We start from the raw sequence: 20,193 nt of genomic DNA, 5'->3' as shown, positions 1-20,193 counted from the left end.
AGAAAAACTGTATCCTTAGTCTAAGAATTTTTCACTATATTGTCCAGGCTGACTAATTTTTACCTTGAATGCAAACCAACAGAAGAGACAATTTTTCAAGGGATGATGAGTTGAAAGCCAAGAAAACATTTTCTACTTCTTATAATTTAATCCACATTGAATTATAAATAAATCTGGCAGTATCAAAATAAGAGTTTTGTCAGCATACAAACTTCCATATTCTTTTTTAAGCTTCACAAAGAATGGTTGGTTCTGATCATAATTTTTAGGTGCAAAAACACCATTAGTTTGGATCATGTCTCTCACATTAAGAAATAGATAATTAGCCTTCACCTTTTCTCTGTGCACTGTAGATAGATTCTTTGGGTTGATACATTTGTTCCAAAAGAACCTTTGCAGACATAATGGATAAAGGGTAGCATTATGCAAATTCTGTATATTTGAAGAGAGATAGTTAAATAGAAGCTACCAATATGAATAATGAGCATTATCTTTCAAATGTCTTTGGGACAGGTTCTCTCTTGTCAAATGTACAGCATCTTGTAAATGTTGACATTTTTGGCATCTATCTGCACTGGGCCTAGTTTAATATGACTGGTAAAAAATTCTGAAATAAAGAAAAGTTAAATTTAAAAACCACAGTCCTAATTCATTTTAAATTAGAACAAAATATGAACAATGTAAATATTAACAGGATATAAACTATTGTAAAATCTTCATTCTTCAACACACTTCGGTATTGAAGATTAGGAATGAGAAAATGAACCAGCTGTCTATGACATAAATAAATCAAGCAGTCAAAAAGTTGTATGAAGTTGAAAATGCTTCACATTTTCTTAGGAAAAGCATGTATGTTTTGATAGATGGAATGAATACATTTAATCTCAAAGTCTGTGATAAAATGAAACTGTCACTACATTAAAAAGACGATTTTCATGCTGGAAATGAACTAAACTGAGTCACAATAACTTGTCTGACAAATGTTTTAATGTTTCACTTTCCCTTGCCAAGTCTACCAAATGTTTGTGCCAAATGTTCCACAATCATCTTACATTCTCAGATGCTTCTTCACAAACTGGTATAGGGATAATTATATGAATAATCCAATGTACAAAATTATGTGGATGCTAAAGTGTATGTTCTCTATTTTAACTTAAGTTTTTGCCATTCCCCCCCCCCTTTTGGCTTCTAATTCTTGAATAACCCTCAGAAACATGCATCTTGCTTCAACAGAGAATATAAGAAGCGGAGGAGGGGAAATCCAGTAAAAAAAAACAAAAACAAAAACCCCAGGTTTCTAGGGTGGTGGAGCAGTGCAGATAATACAACACTGTGATCACCAGTAGACTAAGCCAGGAAATAAGATGGGGATCAGGTATGGAAGAAGGGGGAAAATGATGAATTTACTTCTGAACATGCTAAATTAAGAGTTACCAGTACATATCTCATTCAATCAGTATTTGAGTACCTAAAATGTTACCAGGCTGCAGGAATTACAAAGACAATTAGATGTACAGGTCTAGTCTAAGGTTTGGGAGTCATCAGGCAATATACAGAAAAAAAACTGCATAAGACTACTCCAAGTGAGCGTATAGAGGAAGAAAAGAAGTGGACTGAGACCTTTACAAGAACAGATTTAAGAGAAAGGCAGAGAAAGAGAAGTCGATAAAACAAAAGCCAGAAACGTAGAAGGCAAATCAAGAGAGACTGGTGCTACAAGTAGAGAATTTCAATAAGCAGAAATAACTAGCATCAACCTCTCACAAAATTACAGGTAATAGTGAGAAGGGAGATTCCGGGTCATGAGAATATATAAAGTGAAAAAGAACTGAATTGAGGAGTCAATGGAGACCAAACTGAAGACACAGGAAAGATCATGGTTCTATTATTTTCTCCAAACCAACTTCTGCACCTCAATATTTGCCTCATTTGCTTTAACCCACAGGAACAATTACTCTGTTTTAGGTACCAGTGCTGGGAGAAAACAGGTATATTCTTTAATGGAAAACCTTTCCAGATTCCACTATTTCAACGATTTCCGACCCCGCCCCTGTACGTGCATGAGAGTACGCTTATGTGCACATGGCACAGACAACTTCAAATCTTGTACTGAAGTCTCCACTGTGAATAAATATATAACAAAGACCTCTGAACTAGACATCAGAGCACAAGGATTTATATTGTCATTTTCTCATTTTCAATCATCTTTTTCTAAAAAATACAAATTATGAAATTTGAGAAAAACATTTCAATGAGAAAAAAATGCAATCATAGAATCAGTAAATTTTAGAATGAGAGTTTAGCAGGTATAATTGGAAAGATGCTAGATCAGAACTTCAGATCTGTCATTAACTAGGTTTTAGGATTATGAGCCAGCTCTTTTACCTTTCTGGACTTCGGTTTTCTCAATTGTAATATAAGTGAATTAGATACAAGAGACCACTGTGGTCCCAGCCAGCCTTAAGAAGAACATGACTCTGGTCCTATGTGTGCTATTTCTAGGTAAAGAAAACAAGGCTTAAAGGAGACAATTCAATGACTTGAAAAGTTAGTATGGTAGAGCCATTTTGGAATTTATGGTTCCCAATTCTCAGTCTAATGTTCTTTATGCTATAAAAAGTTTATGTTTTTATGGAGTATGAAGATATTGATGACTTTTTAAAATCCTCTATTCTTCCTCTCCCCAAATTACATCTTTCAAGAATGGGCACAGCCAAGGTGACAAGTGGTAAAAAGTGGAGCCCATGCAGAATGTCTTTCCTAATATCCAGCTTACAGCCTCTCTGATTGAGTCATGCTTATTATGGCCCTGAACTATTTATCAAAGAAACAGACAAATGGTATGTAGTAGCCACTATCTATACAATGCATAGGAGTATTCTGCCTTCAACACAGGGTGTACAACATTCCCCATTCCCACTGGAATTCTAGAATGTCCCACAATGGTCTAATAAGTTCAAGTCTTCTCTGACAAACTAAGGCTGATGCCGTAGAGCAGCTGAATGACAGTGTTATCAACTGTCTTTGTCCCTACTTTGTGTTCTGGTCACTGGTATTGTAAAGACTTAAAAGTTTACACTGTAGAGTCTCCTAAACAAGTAACAGGTTTTTCCATTATTTTCAAAAATAGTTATGGTGAAATCCAGTACGAGTAGTTACATAAAAGACAAAGTGGAGACAGGAGAGCAAAGGGGATACTGGGACAAAGCAAATGTTACCATTTGATTACTCTCTACATGGGATCAAACCAATTTATTTTAATGCATATACTAGGTATATATAATATATTTTCTGTATTTACATTTCATATACATTTAAAACGCTATAGTTTCAGTCTTTTTTATTCAAATACCTAATAACGCATTACTATTCATATTTTGTTGAACATAAGCTTATAATGTTATTAGGTTCAATACTTCTTGGAATTCATCAACACTGTAAAACATACAGTAAAGAGATACATTCTTAGGCAAATAATATGTCAAATACAGATTTGTCTGTCTCAGCACTGAGCTAAATTTCCACAGCTAAACGGCTAATTTCTTCCAGGAAAACAGTAACACCAATATTCATTGAGACTGCTTTTCATAATTCACTGTAAAATATCTGCCAACTACATAAAGCGAGAACTCATGATGTTGAAAATAAATTCATTAAATCTTTTGATCAATTTCTTTAGTTAATGTTAAATATTTTTACAGCATTAAACTTCACTGCAAACTACTGGTTCATTCTTTAAAAGCATTACTAAAATAGGTAAAACATATTGCTTTACCATATGGTCCATCTCTAAGAAGAAATGAAAATACACTCCAGGTAATAAGCTAACACATTCCTCTAGTCTATTTTTTCAACTTAACAATCCTTTAATTTCTTTAAAGGATACACAAACTTTTAAAATATATTGAATTTTATATAAACTACTGATTAAGTCAGAGGAACAACCAGGCATAATGAACACACATGACGTAACTCACCTAAATAGGGAATGCAAGGTGTCATCTTTAAGCTACTTATATAGTCTCTGAGTCTTTTGTAGTTATCTTCTTTACTCATTACATATTCTAATTTTTCAAAGGTAGTTTTGTCTTTTCGACTTAATAACTAAAAAACAAACAGAAAAGCCTAAGTTATTTCCAAATCCAATTTTATTATAGCAAAGACTTGAAGTTATAGTTACTATAAATTTTAATTTTAATTTCAAAGTTATATCTTCTTTAATTATATTTTGGTAGTATATAAATAAAACAAAATCAAACATGTCTATTAATATAATAAACCCAAATTCATTATTTTTAAAATACAATATACTTTGTATGTACATAAAATAATTAACTAAGTAGTAAATTATAATACATTATTTTTTATCTTTACTATTTTAAATGGCTAAACAATTTTTATTAATCATTTTCCTAATTTAAAATAATTATGGGGCTTCCCTGGTGGCGCAGTGGTTGAGAGTCCGCCTGCCAATGCAGGGGACACGGGTTCGAGCCCTGGTCCAGGAAGATCCCACATGCCGCGGAGCAACTAAGCCCGTGAGCCACAACTACTGAGCCTGTGTGCCACAACTACTGAGCCCATGTGCCACAACTACTGAGCCTGTGCTCTAGAGCCCATGCTCTGCAACAAGAGAAGCCACCACAATGAGAAGCCCGTGCACCGCAATGAAGAGTAGCCCTCGCTCTCTGCAACTAGAGAAAGTCCATGCACAGCAATGAAGACCCAATGCAGCCAAAAATAAATAAATAAAATAAGTAAATTAAAAAAAGAAAAACAACTATGATTTACATGTTTGGATTTTTGACATTTTTTTCTTTGATCCCTTTATCAGTGCTATATTGCATACAGTTGATCAATCAACAGCAGCTGTTTTAGGAGGCTTGAGGAGTAGATTTGTAGTGGGTGCCGTTTGAGAAAAAATGGAGCTATCAAGGGGAATAAAAGAACAAGCAGGGTCAGTCACCCAAAACGTATTAACTAAAAGATTCAGAAAATATGTATTTTTAAGTATTCCAAAGACTTTGGAAAAAATTTTTTATCTTTAAATATGTGAAGTTACTATTTCATTATGATGTAATCAGATTTCACTTTGTATCATAAAATATTTACGTTATTTTGTAGTAGGCAAAACACTTCCACCAATAAAATTCTAATTCTCCTATGAGGTTAACAGCAACGTCAGAGGATTGATTTAAAGATGAGGTGACTGAGATTCAAAGGAGAAGCAGAACATATCAACACTCATCAGTCATCAACTCACAAAGACTAGGTCCTGTTTTTCAGGGTCTCAGTCTGGTCCTGGAGACAGAAAATTCTAACACCTGCTCTTTCTAGTATTACAAGTAGTACAGTTGGAATTGACGTTGGAATCTATTTTTCACAGGCTTCAAGATGCAGATTACCGCTGGATAATCTTTATCAAGAAAATGTCTGACCAATAACCCTCTCTCTTTAAAACACAATAGTTCAAGGAGTTCATTGCTTGAATGTTTTAGATAGATTTTCCAGGGTCTGAAACACTGGTTTCACAGCTTTCTGTGGCCCAGCTTCAACACACTTGATCGGCATTTTCAAGATTAGGTGCAACTCTCTGCTGAGTGACCTGTAAATCCAAACATCCTTTTCTCTCCCACATAACAAAGCATTTAAATATGCAAAATATACTGACATGACATAGCAGGGATAAAAAGAAACTTATTCTTTTTTTCCAAAGTCAATCATTCTAAAACTCTGGTACACTATCAGGAGAAACAAATTACTTGGAACTCATAACTGATCTTGACACATCTGAAACACAAAACTAAAGAACCACACAGTCTAATATGTATAAAAATAACTTATATTTTGGAATTTTCATAACAAATCAATAACCAGATTGAAAGGATTCAATCTGGGGTGGCATAGCAGAGACTTGTTTTCAGAGGACTATTTTAAAAGGCTGTGGTAAAATATACATAATATTTTACTATTTTAAACATTTTGAAGTGTATAGTTTAGTAGCATTATCGGCCAATCACTGCAACCACCCAAGGCCAGAACTCTTTTCATCTTCCCAAACTGGAACTCCACACCCATTAAACAGAAACTCCTCCTTGCTTGCTCCTCCCAGGCCCTGGTAACCACCTTCTACTTTCTGTCTCGACCAATTTGACTACTCTTGGTACCTCATATATATGGAATCATTCAGTATTTGTTCTATTGTGTCTAGCCATTTCATTTAGCATAATATCATCAAGATTTATCCATGGTGCAGCATGTGTCAGAATTTCATTCCTTTTTAAGGCTGAATAATATTTCATGGTATGTTTATACCACATTTTGTACATCCATTTACCTGTTGGTGGACATTTGGATTGTTCATACCTTTTTTTTTTTTTTTTTCGGTACACGGGCCTCTCACTGTTGTGGCCTCTCCCGTTGCGGAGCACAGGCTCCGGACGCGCAGGCTCAGCGGCCATGGTCCACGGGCCTAGCCGCTCCGCGGCATGTGGGATCTTCCCGGACCGGGGCACGAACCCGTGTCCCCTGCATCGGCAGGCGGACTCTCAACCACTGCGCCACCAGGGAAGCCCTGTTCATACCTTTTGGTTATTGTTAATCATGCTGCTTTGAACACTGGTGTAAAAATATCTGTTTGAATCCCCACTTTCAATTCTTTTGGGTATACACCCAGAAGTGGAATTGATGGATAAATGGTAACTCTATGTAATTCTAATATTTTGAGGATAAATCCTATTATTTCTAATCATTTTTTTCTGACTGTGCTGGCTAAGATCTCTATGTTGAATAGAAACGGTGAAAATGCGCATCCTTTTCCTTGATGTTAAAGCGAACGTTGCTAATATTTCCCCCACTTAGGATTTTTTCTGGTACATTCCCTTTGTTGGGTTTAAAGAAAACCCCAAACACTCTCAATTCTTCATTCATATGATCTTTATTATCTTCTAACTTGACCCGATACCCTACCCCTCCCAATCCTTTCCAACTGTACCCTCTAGGACTCAGGGTCCATTCTCTGCAAAAGCCCCATCTTAGACCTTTTCTTGAAGCATTCTCTTTCTTTTCTTACAAACGTTGTAACATCAGTCTGGAGTTCAGTTAGGTGCCGTTCTTCCTCCTTTCTCTTCACAATTCCTTCCAGCTTATTATCACATTATCCTCCCCAAAATCTTCCAGGTTCTAATTAAGTTCAAGCACTAGATCAGTGCTGTCCAATTCAATTTTGTGCGATGATGGAAATGTTCTACGTCTGTGCTGTCCATACAATAGCCACTAGCCACGTGTGACTACTGAGCATTTGTAACATGGCTAGTAAGACTAAGGAACTGAACTTTAAATTTTATTTAATCCTAAGGATTTAAATTTAATAGCCACATGTGGCTAGTGGCTATAGTACTGGACAAAAGAACACTAGATTACAACACTTATATTACTGTTATTAACAGAGCTACAAGTCATTTCCCCATCATTAAGATTTTAGTAGTTGGAGAAAAAGAGTCTATGAACCAATATTATTCTTTTTTTGTGTGTGTGTGGTACACGGGCCTCTCACTGTTGTGGCCTCTCCCATTGCAGAGCAGAGGCTCTGGACGCACAGGCTCAGCGGCTATGGCTCACAGGCCCAGCCACTCCGCGGCATGTGGGATCTTCCTGGACCGGGGCACAAACCCATGTCCCCTGCATCGGCAGGCGGATTCTTAACCACTGCGCCACCAGGGAAGCCCAATATTATTCTTATATCCTGATGATTGCAGTCTTCATATAGACAACACTCCCAATACCCTGGTTTCTAAGTTTCTTCACTTCTCTTTGAATCATCTTATCTTCCACCACTCAGCCTCCACTCCCTAGGACATCCTGAACCCAATAAATATTTGAGGGCACCAGGATTTCCACCAGTTACCATACTACCTTTTCATTGTTCATTATCTCTTTCCTTTTACTTGGGTTAAACTCCTCTTCTATCACTAAAACAACTTTTACATTTGCCTACTTTATCTCTTATACTATCCTTGACCCCTCTGTGGTACAAACAAGCCTAAAAAAATTCCATCTCTGCTTAAATACAATTATCCACACTTCTCCAGGTTAATGCTGAACACCTGAACCTGGCTGGAGACTACATAACTTTGCTGACTGGTTTCACTGTAAGTTCACAACCAAAAATCTCAAGTGGACCTTCATAAGACCTACCAAACTTACAATGTTTCCCTAGTTAATTCACTCTCACACTCTCCTAGACAACTTTCATCCTTTCCTCCTTCTTCAAACCAAGACCTCCCCCACTCTCAACTAATGACCTTGCTTATGTCTTATGAAATAAAGCATCAGAAGAACTTCTGCAGAATCCCACCACCAAATCTACCAACATACCTGTGTCTGTAACCAAATGCATCCCCTTCTCTCTTAAAATGGATAAACTGTTCCTGCCCCACTAGATTACTGGACCTCATTCCCTCGTGCCTAATCTAGTAGGTATCACTGGAGTGACTCTTTGTTCTCTTACTATTTCCTCATTCTATTATATTAGATCATTGCACCAACATACAAATATATTGTCATGGATCCCATCTTCAAAACGAAAACAAAATGCCACAAACCTTTAATCTCCTATTCCCCTCCAGCTACTGCCAGATTTCTCTACGGGACCTCACCCCAGTCCTTTACAGCAAAATTCCTCAAATGCATTCTCTGTACTTACTGTCCCATTTTTTTCTCCACCATTCTCTCAAATCCAATCAGTCTTTCACCCCACTACTGTACTGAAGCCACCTCTGCCAAGGTCACCAATCCTTTCCAACTGCCAGATCCAATGGTCATCTCAAAGTTCTTATTTGACACAGGTGAGCACTCTTTCTTGAAACACTTTCTTTACCTGATTGTGGAAAACTTCTACCCATGATATTTCTTTTGTTGATTACAATCTCATGTTTTAAATACTATCTTTATGCTGATGATCACAAAAATGTATCTCTAGCTCTAACTGCTCTATTAAACTTGTATACCTAACTCTGACCTTATAGTTCCACATGAATATTTTATTAGCCAACTCAAAATTGATATGTATAAAATAGAACCCCCCCAACACTCCTTCTCTATACCTCCCTGAATATCAGTAAATTGCATCTCCATTCTCTGATTCGATGCCACCTCTCTGAACTTAGCTCCTGTCATCAACTACTCCTTAGCTTGTTTCACTCTGCCAACACTGACCACCCTGCTATTCTGTGAACACTGTCAGGCCCTTTGCACTGGCTATTTGTTTGGAATTCTCTTCTCTCAGATATGCACATGAATGTTTTTCTCAATCACTCTAGGTCTCTACCCAAATGTCACTTATCAGAGACTCTTACCACACATCATAGAAAGGAAAGCACGGAAGTATTTTATATCTCATTTACTCTGCTTTACTTTTCTACAGAGCATTTATCACTATTTATGAAATATCATTTATTTATTTACAGCTTATCTTTCCCCAGTAGAATGTTAGCTGTACAAGAATGGGACTTTGTCTATATCATTCACTACGCATGTCAAGCAATTAGACAGTGCCTGGCACAAAGTGGAATATTTTAAAGTTTAATACCAAAAATTTTATTCAGATTAATAATAGAGCTGTTACTAAATTTAAACAAAATTATTCTCCATGCAATACATGAGGGAGACAACGAAAATAACTTCAAGGAAAATAAAAATTAACTTGAGGGAAATGTATCTCATTTCTAAACCACAATGTAAACCAGAGTATAATTCTTTTCCCTAAAACTTCAAAGATGGAATTCATAACTGTATATTTATAATCATTTCCATTCCCTCATTAAGTTCAAATTTTAATAAATAAGGTCATCATTAAAAATCATTTTTAGAGTAGGAAAACCGTTCACTCAGGTGTTTCTAAAATACAAATAAAATATAAAGAGGACCATAAACTCTTCCAAGCTAATGTTTTTCCAATATAGAAATCTACCCTGATTTTCATGAGAAACATCTGTCTCTTCAGATACTATGAAAAATGAAAACAGCACTAGGCTAATTAAAAACAAAGTTGTATTTTATCAAGTAAAAAAGTGTTTTAAAGTCAGTCAAGTCTTTATTACAGGACTGTAAGAACACACTAACCCTCTGTACAAAATGTAGTAAACAAAATCATTCTCTTTTACATTAAAGAACAGTATTAAATATGAACAGATTTAACTGAATCTAAAATTTCAGTAATATAAAATCTAAATGAAAAATATCTAGAAACCTTGAGGCCAGTATCCAGCTAATCAACTGTAAAAGTACACAAATTTGCAGAAGTAAAAATTCACACCCTGACTTTGTTAAAGTAATAGAACCAAATATGATTAGCATAATATCACAATGTGCAGAAACACTGCCTACTTTCATGTTAACTATCAGATTTTCCATTATTCCTAAGGAAACAACCCGAGAGTTTACTGACTAAAAAATAATGGAAATCTGAATCAGTAAATTTTTTTTGAAACTTACAATTTGTATCTTCCTCAAATTTTCCAAAAGCATAATCTTTACATGATTAACACAATTTTTTTTGCATTTACACTTTCCCATCAGTAAGCTTGAAATGCTATGTTGTCAAAGATGTTTAAAGAGGTTCTAGAAAAATGAGTTCCTAAAGAGCAGAAACCAAGCACCAAGTTGGAATTTATCCAAAAAATACCTAACAAGCCTAGTGAAATACTTATTTAAGGAGAGAGAAAAAAATATGTAGGTTTCAAAGAACAGTACAAAGTACTTCAAAAATCCTTATCTATTATCATAATATTAACCTTACTAAGAACTATAAAAGGAACTAACACATCTTTACTTCCAACAGGAAGTCTAACCTTTCATTAACTAAGGAAAATTACTCACCGCCCATGTTTTAGTCAGCCTGAAAATTGGGGCACTCTGTAAGCCAGAAACCACTGCCATAAGTGCATGAAGGTTATTCAGCTCGTATAGTTTCTGGAAGATTTAAGAAAAGCAGGGAGGAGAGATGAAAAATAAACAGCATGAATACAAGACAACTTTAACAACAAGTATAATCTAGGCAACTGGTAGTGTTCTAGTACTTATTACCCTCATTGTTGAGATTTGTCTTTGGGGTATCCACTATGTTTACAGTAAGCTGATTTCGGCCCACAATAGAACTTCCACATTCTTACTTGGTACTGCCCCCAAGCTCTGGGAACAAATCTACGTATCTAGTTGTGTAATACATTAAGAAAACCAAAATTATGGCTCAGTATCAAGGTTACCTGCTATGACCATGCATCCTCATTTTTAGTAAGCAGTTTCCTTCCTTATACTGAAATATTACTAGCCTCTGCCTTATGATCCAAGTTTAAAGGAAGGGTCCATGCCCAGGATCCTGATCTGGTGTCCTACTCAGGATCCCCATTATTCCAGGGCTAGGGTTCAAACCTGCTTTTCATAGCCCTCCTCAATTTCCTGCTTCCTCCTGGCTGAATCTTCAAATCCTTTGTTCCTTGTTCATGTTGGGATATCCACCTGCTTCCCAATACCAGACCTTGCTTCTTACAGCCCCTGTGCAGAAGGCTCCCATCTAATGCTAGGTTCCAACTGTTTAACGAGAGGTCTACTATTTTTGTCAAATTATTGCTAATTGCCCAGGTTTCTTCAAACTATCAGACGCTTACATCTCAATGGTCTTATCATTTAAAAACTGTCCTCACCATGAAGCGACTCCAAGGCAAAAATGGCCTGTTTTGAATATGAAAACCAAGGAAAAGTGAAGGGTTCTATTACTCTGAAGAACCCTAACTAATACCACCTTAACTCAGGTCTCAAAGAACCCCCATAAAATTTCAAGAAATATGAACTCAAGTAAAAGAAAAAAAGGAAAAGGATAAACACAAGGAAACAATAATTCACAAATGGAGAACATCAGGTACTGGCCTCAAATAAAATGAAGATTAAAAATGAAGGCATTATCTAGAAAGCAACATAAAAGCCCAAGGGTCTTTTAAAAAATGTGAAATAAAAGGTAAAGAGACATCAAAGGAAGAGCAAAAAAGGCCAACATTTATCTCAATGGAGCTTCAGAAGGACATGATAAAAAACAATGGGGTAGAAACAATATGAGAGATAATGGTGGATTTTCTCAAATTACTGAAAGACACTAATTCCCAGGGCTAGTAAGTTCAAGAAATCCCAAGTAGAGTAAATTAAAAAAAAAACAACTGTAAGTCTGGAATAGCATTTTTCAAGAACAAGGGTGACATAACAATGCTTCCAGACAAAATAAAGAGAACTTTAAAAAAAGATTTAAAAAATGGTGCCAACAGGGTTATTCATATGGAAAAATATGTATGAATTATGGAATCCATAATTCATATATATTATATCTAAAATTTCAGATGAATTAAATACCAAAATCAAAGCTGTAGAACTTTTAAAGAATAATATAAGAGAAAATCTTTGATATTCTCAGAGGTGAGAGTAAGATATTTAAGTGAGATATTCTGAAATCAGAAAATGAAAGTTAAAGATTAATACATTTGACTATTAAAATTAAGAGCATCTATATCAAAAGATAACACGAAAAGAGTTATAAGATAAGTCACAAATAGGAAGATGTATGCAAAGAATATAGCAAAGAACTTTAGCATCTGGAATTACATTTTAAAAACTGCTATAAAAATCAAAGACCAATACTATAATAGAAAATTGTTCAAAGATCTTGAACAGACATTTCAGGAGAGAAAACCTAAACAGTCAACACAGAAAAAGTGTTATTTTTCATCAGATTCAATGAAAGTTATTGGTGTAATTGTCATTTCTTTGAAGATAAATTTGCCTTTTCTCTCTATATTTCTAGGGCTTTAACCTGCAGTTGAGCACCAAGAGACTCACACATGAATGTTTTATAAGCAGTGGTACTTATAACAGTAAAAATCTAGAAACTCCTGCCCGAGTTTCTAGGCTGTCTGCCCTACAGATTTCAGATTTACCAGTTTCCCCCCACCTAATCACGCGAGATAATTCCTTAAATCTTTTTATACATTATGTACATATATATATGTGTGTGTGTATTTTTTTTCTGTCTCTACAGAACCCTAACTGAAACAACCTACTAAAAGAAGAGAAAGACCTGCCAGTTTTATAACAAACTGAATACAGAAGGCGAGTCTGACTAGAGGGATTTAAGAGACAGAAATGAGACAAAAAAATTATGAATTTAGGACTTAAGATGAAAGTAAACACCATCAAAAATAACTCAAAGTTTAAGAGTCTGAACTGGAATTAAATGATTATTTGATGAGGATAATGGCAGGTTTGATGGACAAAATTTGGTGGTTTTGAGTGGAACATACAACAAGTACATTAAAAAAAAACTAACAAAAATACCAGAAAACAATAATGCAAATTCAGGATCTATGGAGAAAAGTCATGGACTTCTATTAGCTAAAACCCAATATTTATCTAACATATCACAAAGAATGTTTTTAAAAATTTTATGACACTTCTGCAAAGTATCAAATTTTCAGAAGGCTAGCTCTGCCACCTAGTGCCATAGAATGTTAGAATACAATTGTTCGCAGGTGCTCAAGGGAAATATGGAAGAGTTACGACTTACAATAATTACATTTTTACAATAATTTACAATTGTAAAAATGATATCCTCATTTTATTCCATCTTTGTTCACAGGTGAGATAAGTTATGCATTTATTATAAGAATAATGAGGGATGTGTTTACAATTATACCTCTTTTTAGTTAACATAAATTTGGAGTTGTTACAAATTTTAATAAAATATTGAATGTCCTATTCCATCCTCCTCTCTAAATTTTGACTATCCTTGAAATTCATGTTCTATTTCTCTTGCTGCATCTATTATCTATGCTGCTCAATTAAGGTATTTGGTTAACATCCTCATTTATACTATTTAAAAATATAAAGTCTTATCATTCTCCACATGGTTGGCAGAGTGATCTATTTCAAAGGCAAATAATTGATACGTATTTCCTACTTAATCCTATAAGGCTTTTTCAATCACCTGCAGAATAGACCAGTATTTTATAAATATTAAACTTCATCATAATCTGACCTCTGCCCAGTCAAATATTATGTAATTCAGCTTCTCTGAGAGAGGGAGGAAAAGTATAAAAGAAAGGGGAGGAAGACAGGAGGAATAAAAGAAAAGGCAAAGGAAACAGGCATTCAATTTAAAAAATGGACTTATATTAGTCAGTAGGCCTTATTTTCTAGGGTCGATAAAAAGTGAACATAGTGTCACACGCAAACATTTACTTACAAGCATTGTTAAATGATTAAACTCAAAAATAGAAACACAAGTTTGTCTTACCTTAGCAGTTTTAATATAGTGGCTCAAAACTTCTGCTCTAATTTTTAACGTTTGAGCATGAAGAATCTCTCTAACAACCCAAAAGCTTACCTGCAAATAAAAATTAAAAATAGTTGAATAGCAAGACTCTTTACTTACTAGGATCAAATTAATGACAAGAGCTATTTGAGAAATAGATAGCTGTTTAAAAACAATACTTTCTCTTTCCCTTGATTCACCACCAGGACATAGACAATCTTCAAATGTTGCATACACTTCATATATACACAGACAGATACAGATATGTATATATGTGTGTACACACACATAAAAACATCACTACAATTTTTAATTTGTAAAAGCTAATACAAATTTTGAAGGAAAAGAGAATGCAATAAAACCAGAGTGATGCAACATGAACACTATAAAAGTGTTCTCTGCTGTATTTTGAAACACTTCGGCAGAATTAGATAAGCTCTAAGATCAGATATTGCAAAACATGCTATAGTATGTTTTACTGTGGCTCTGTAATCCCATGCTGCCATTTTATTTACATTGAGTAGAATCATAAGTGTAAAGAATCTCAAGTACAGTTTTTCTGGTATGAATAAAATGAAATAAAATATAAAATATCATAAAGAAAAATATATCTAAGTCACTCTAAAATTAAGATTGTATTTTTTAAATTATGTAATGTTTTCTAATTCAATGAAACCATTTTCAAGATTTCTTTTAAAAAAACATTAAAAACCATTCATCAGAAGGCAGACTAGATCTGTAACATTACTAAAATGCTCTACTCTAGTGAAAATAGTGGGTTTATCATATGATTAAAGTAATATGTATGTAACATATTCATGTACTATGAAAGCAAAATCAAAGCACTATCAGTTGGTTCAAAATGATACAAACCTAAAAATAGGATGCAGTTAGAAATCTTAGTGCAAAGAATAAAGCCACTGCCTGATATTTTGTCACCATTTCTTAGTGAGAAATATTTTAGATTTTACTTGCAACTTTCATCTCTAAACAAATGTGTAAATGTAAAATGTATATATTTTACCAAGCCATCTTTACATTTGTTACTATACTTGAGCTACTAATGGCAATAATTATCCCTGATTCTAATAAAGTTTACTTCTACAGTATATCTAAAGTTATACTTTAGATATTTTAACAACCTTAGCAAATATTAATTACGATTCAATCTAAACTGCATGATCACTGACTTAATTAAATTTTATGTCAAATTTTAAGACAAATACTACGGTAATTTAAAAATATGGCCACTCTATATGGGAAAAGAATCTAAAAAAGAGTGGATATATGTATTTGTGTAACAGATTCACTTTGCTGTACACCTGAAACTAACACAACATTGTAAATCAGCTATACTTCAATAAAAAATTTTTTAATTAAAAAAAAATAAAAGTAAAAATAAAATTAAAAACATGGCCACAAATTCTTTGTCACTCCTCACATTGAAAGTTGGGGTGTATGTCACCTCTCATTGAACCTAGACAAGCTCATGACTGCTTCAAGAAACAGGAAATTAACAAAACTGATGCTGGCTTCCAGGAAAAGGTCATAAAAGAACATGCAGCCCCTGCCTTGATTGCTGGAACATTCTCTCTGGGATTCCTAAACTACCATGTAAGAAGTCCAACTACCCTGAGAGCACCATGCCAGAAAGGCTAAGTGTAGGTGCTCCCCAGTTGACAGTCCCAGCTAAAGCCAACCACACCTGAGAACACTGACCCAGAATGATCAACACTGAGGCATAGCTTAATGAAATTACTGGACTTAGAGGAAAAAAATCTTTAGGCTGAGACAAAAAGAGAAAGTGATTTTTAGGGAAAAGAAAATTTAATTATCATCAGACTTTTCAATAGCAACACTTTGCCAGAAAAAAAAATGGAGTACTATATCAAATATTATCAAGAAAGAAAATTTCATACAAAGGACAGGCAAACTTGTCAACATGTAAAAACTCAAGAATTATTGTTCCGATGAACCCTTCCCAAGTAATTTCCTGGAGAACAAGCTTCAGACAGTCAAATGACTAGAGAAACATCAACATGAGGATGGTAGTGAGCATTAAATATGCACTTATTCACAGAAATAAGAGTAATGAGGGTTAAAAGAAGGAGAGTACGTTATATAATGCCTATATGCTCAGACAGTATATACAATTATAAAAAATACAACATTTGCAAAACATATAGTTACCTCTTTATAGGAATATTATTGGTATTAGTATTGTTACTCTGAGACTGTTATTTGTTATGCAGGCTAAAGCAAATGAGTCACACAGGATACTGTATCATGCCCTGTGTTCCCTGAAAACCAGATTGTGGGTATGGAAGAAAGGATATGCAGATATAATATGGAAGAGGTGAAGTGAAACTCTGGTCCTGAATTTGAATTAGAAGTATTAATAAGAACTCATGAGATATTTTATCTTTAAATATTTGTGTGTGTATGATATATAGATATCCTAGCTATATGTGCTGAAATGGCACAGAAATTACGGTCACCCTAGTAGCAATGAGCGTTTTTAGCATCCAGGTCCATTTCCCACTATAAGAAACCAAGGTTTATTAAAGAAATGTTGATTCCAGGCAGAGGGCAGGTGATGGACAAAATGAACATGCAACATCTTTGCATACAAATAGCAAAGAAACTGTTAACAAGATTACTAGGGTCATGAAAAAGGACATGAAAGCCAACCTGAAGAGACTTCAATTGGCCAAAGATGGGACAATGTGTGTTTCAATAAGGGTAAAAATTGCAATGGGTTGAAACACATCATCTTTGTTTACATTTATGAGTTCAAAATAAAATTAAAATAAACGACTTGGTCTTCATTAAATGACAACACCAATTCATTATCTTCAGAACTGCTAAATAAAGAGAAAAAATCAAATATTTATCCTTCCTTGCCTATAGGAAATGGACCCTCTGGGTATGCAAATACTAGATGAGGGAAAAATGTCTCTTTATAAAAGCATTCCCACTAATAAATAAAAAAGAATGAAATGAGAATTCACCTTTTAACAACCTCAAATAATGGATCTAGACAACTGCTAACATCACGAAACAGACCTGATGAAAAAACCCAACACAACCCAGACTCTTGCCAAAGGCACTGAACCCAACTGAACCTTTGGAACCAGCAGCTAATTTCTAGAAAACATAGAATATATTAAACTGCACTGAATGCAGTCTAGACTGTGGGAGACTCTAGAGGTTCCTCCACAGGTAAATAGTAAGGAAAAGGATAAAGTAAATTATCCTTAAATTAAATTAAATTAAATTAAACTGTAAATTAAAAAGTGGTGAAGAGAGGAACCAAGATGGCGGAGTAGAAGGACGTGCTCTCACTCCCTCTTGTGAGAAGACCAGAATCACAACTAGCTGCTGGACAATCATCGACAGGAAGACACTGGAACTCACCAAAAAAGATATCCCATTTGCAGAGACAAAGGAGAAGGCGCAATGAGACGGTAGGAGGGGCGCAAACACAATAAAAATCAAATCCCTTAACCGCTGGGTGGGTGACTCACAAACGGGAGAACAATTATACCACAGAAGTCCACCCACTGGAGTGAAGGTTCTGAGCCCCACGTCAGGCTTCCCAACCTGGGGTCTGGCAACGGGAGGATGAATTCCTAGAGAATCAGACTTTGAAGCTTAGTGGGATTTGATTGCAGGACTTCGACAGGACTGGGGGAAACAGAGACTCCACTCTTGGAGGGCACACACAAAACAGTGTGCACATCGGGACCCAGGGGAAGGAGCAGTGACCCCAGGGGAGACTGAACCAGACCTACCTGCTAGTGTTGGAGGGTCTCCTGCAGAGGCGGGGGGGTGGCTGTGGCTCACTGTGGGGACAAGGACACTGGCAGCAGAAGTTCTAGGAAGTACTTCCTTGGCATGAGCCCTCCCAGAGTCTGTCATTAGCCCCACCAAAGAGGCCAGGTAGGCTCCAGTGTTGGGTTGCCTCAGGCCAAACAACCAACAAGGAGGGAACCCAGCCCCTCCCATCAGCAGACAAGCGATTAAAGTTTCACTGAGTTCTGCCCACCAGAGCAACACCAGGCTCTACGCACCACCAGTCCCTCCTATCAGGAAACTTACACAAGCCTCTTAGATAGCCTCATCCACCAGAGGGCAGACAGCAGAAGCAAGAACTACAATCCTGCATCCTGTGGAACAAAAACCACATTCACAGAAAGATAGACAAGATGAAAAGGCAGAGGGCTATGCACCAGAGGAAGGAACAAGATAAAACCCCAGAAAAACAACTAAACGAAGTGGAGATAAGCAACCTTCCAGAAAAAGAATTCAGAATAATGGTAGTGAAGATGATCCAGGACCTTGGAAAAAGAATGGAGGCAAAGATCAAGAAGATGCAAGAAATGTTTAACAAAGACCTAGAAGAATTAAAGAACAAACAAACAGAGATGAATAATACAATAACTGAAATGAAAACTACACTAGAAGGAATCAATAGCAGAATAACTGAGGCAGAAGAACAGATAAGTGACCTGGAAGACAGAATGGTAGAATTCACTGCTGTGGAACAGAATAAAGAAAAAAGAATGAAAAGAAATGAAGACACCTAGCTGCTCTGCAGCATGTGGGATCCTCCTGGACCGGGGCACGAACCCATGTCCCCTGCATCGGCAGGCGGACTCTCAACCACTGCACCACCAGGGAAGCCCTCATAGGCTATTTTTAACTCTAGTTGCTTTATTCAGGGTTTTATAATCATATAAAAGCATTATGAAAACCTTTTATTTGCAGCCAAACATATGTTAAGCTTTAAAGATAGTTTCTTAATTTTTTATCATGGAAATCTTCAAATGTACACTGAACTAAACAGATGATAGTAATGAAGTCCTCAGTACACAACAACTGGCTTCAATAACCAAGTTATGGCCAAGCTTTCGCACCTCCACCCTCACCCTACCCTCAAGTGCCCCATTAATACTGTGAAGCAAATCATGGACAATATATAATTGCATCTATAAATATTTTCTAAAAGGAGTCTTTTTATAAACATAACCTAAAATCATTATCATTCCTAAAAACATTAATTTCCAATTATTAGTCAAATTTCCAATTATTGAAAGGTAACATTTAAAAGAAACTTAGACAACCCTCCCCCCCAAAAAAAATCAGGAAGCCACTGGCCAGAAGGCATGAATACAAGTTATCAGAGAAATAGCCAAAATAGAGTGATTATTAAAATTATGATAGAGTCAAATCATAGGAGATTATACAGATACTTAAAATGTTTTCAAAATGATTTTATGATACAGTAACATTTCATGGTATGTTAAGACAACAGGACTGTAAATTACATGTACAGCATTATTTCTATTAGATTAGTAAAAAAATAAAGAATGGAAGAATATATACTAAAAATGTTAACAACAGTCACCTCAGGGTGATTTTCCCCCCAACTTTTTATAAATGTCTACCTTGTTTCAGTTTCCCTGCAATGTATGTTACTGTTTTGATAATCAATAAAAAATCATAGTTTTAAAAGGATGGGGGAGAGTTCCATTTCTGGTAATGTGGAGAAGCAGGTATCTTTGGAAATGCTCATCTGATTATAATTACAAATTATAAAAACAACTATTAAAACACAAGAGAGGAACCAAAAGAAGGCAGAAACTGGAGAACAGATCTTTGGAAAAAGTAAGATGCACTGGGTGAGAACTGCACTTATAAAGTTTATTGTCTGAGGACATTCACCAGTTACAATGTGGAGAACCAGAAACCCAAGCAGAAGGCCACAGTCTTAATGGCTTCAAAAGTCAGAGGACAATTGGCTAGAAAGTGAGGGGGGGAAATTCTGAAAAGGAGAG

At 35.5% G+C, this 20,193-nt stretch overlaps 1 protein-coding gene across 2 annotated transcripts in view; it reads right to left on the bottom strand.

Moving 5' to 3' along the window:
• RALGPS2 (Ral GEF with PH domain and SH3 binding motif 2) overlaps positions 1 to 20,193 on the bottom strand; it is a 156,349-nt gene that overhangs the window by 72,488 nt on the left and 63,668 nt on the right. For both annotated transcript variants that reach the window (XM_081216128.1, XM_081216129.1), the window contains exons 6-8: positions 14,336 to 14,425; positions 10,879 to 10,971; positions 3,978 to 4,104 (exon numbers count right to left, since the gene is read on the bottom strand). In XM_081216128.1, coding sequence (XP_081072254.1) covers positions 3,978 to 4,104; positions 10,879 to 10,971; positions 14,336 to 14,425 — 310 coding nt within the window. The remainder of the gene's footprint in view (positions 1 to 3,977; positions 4,105 to 10,878; positions 10,972 to 14,335; positions 14,426 to 20,193) is intronic.

Source organism: Mesoplodon bidens (assembly GCF_964165515.1).
Source record: "Mesoplodon bidens genome assembly, chromosome: 2".
Classification (NCBI taxonomy): domain Eukaryota; kingdom Metazoa; phylum Chordata; class Mammalia; order Artiodactyla; family Ziphiidae; genus Mesoplodon; species Mesoplodon bidens.
The sequence above is the reverse complement of the archived record's forward strand: the minus strand, read 5'-3'. Positions and strand labels throughout refer to the sequence as shown.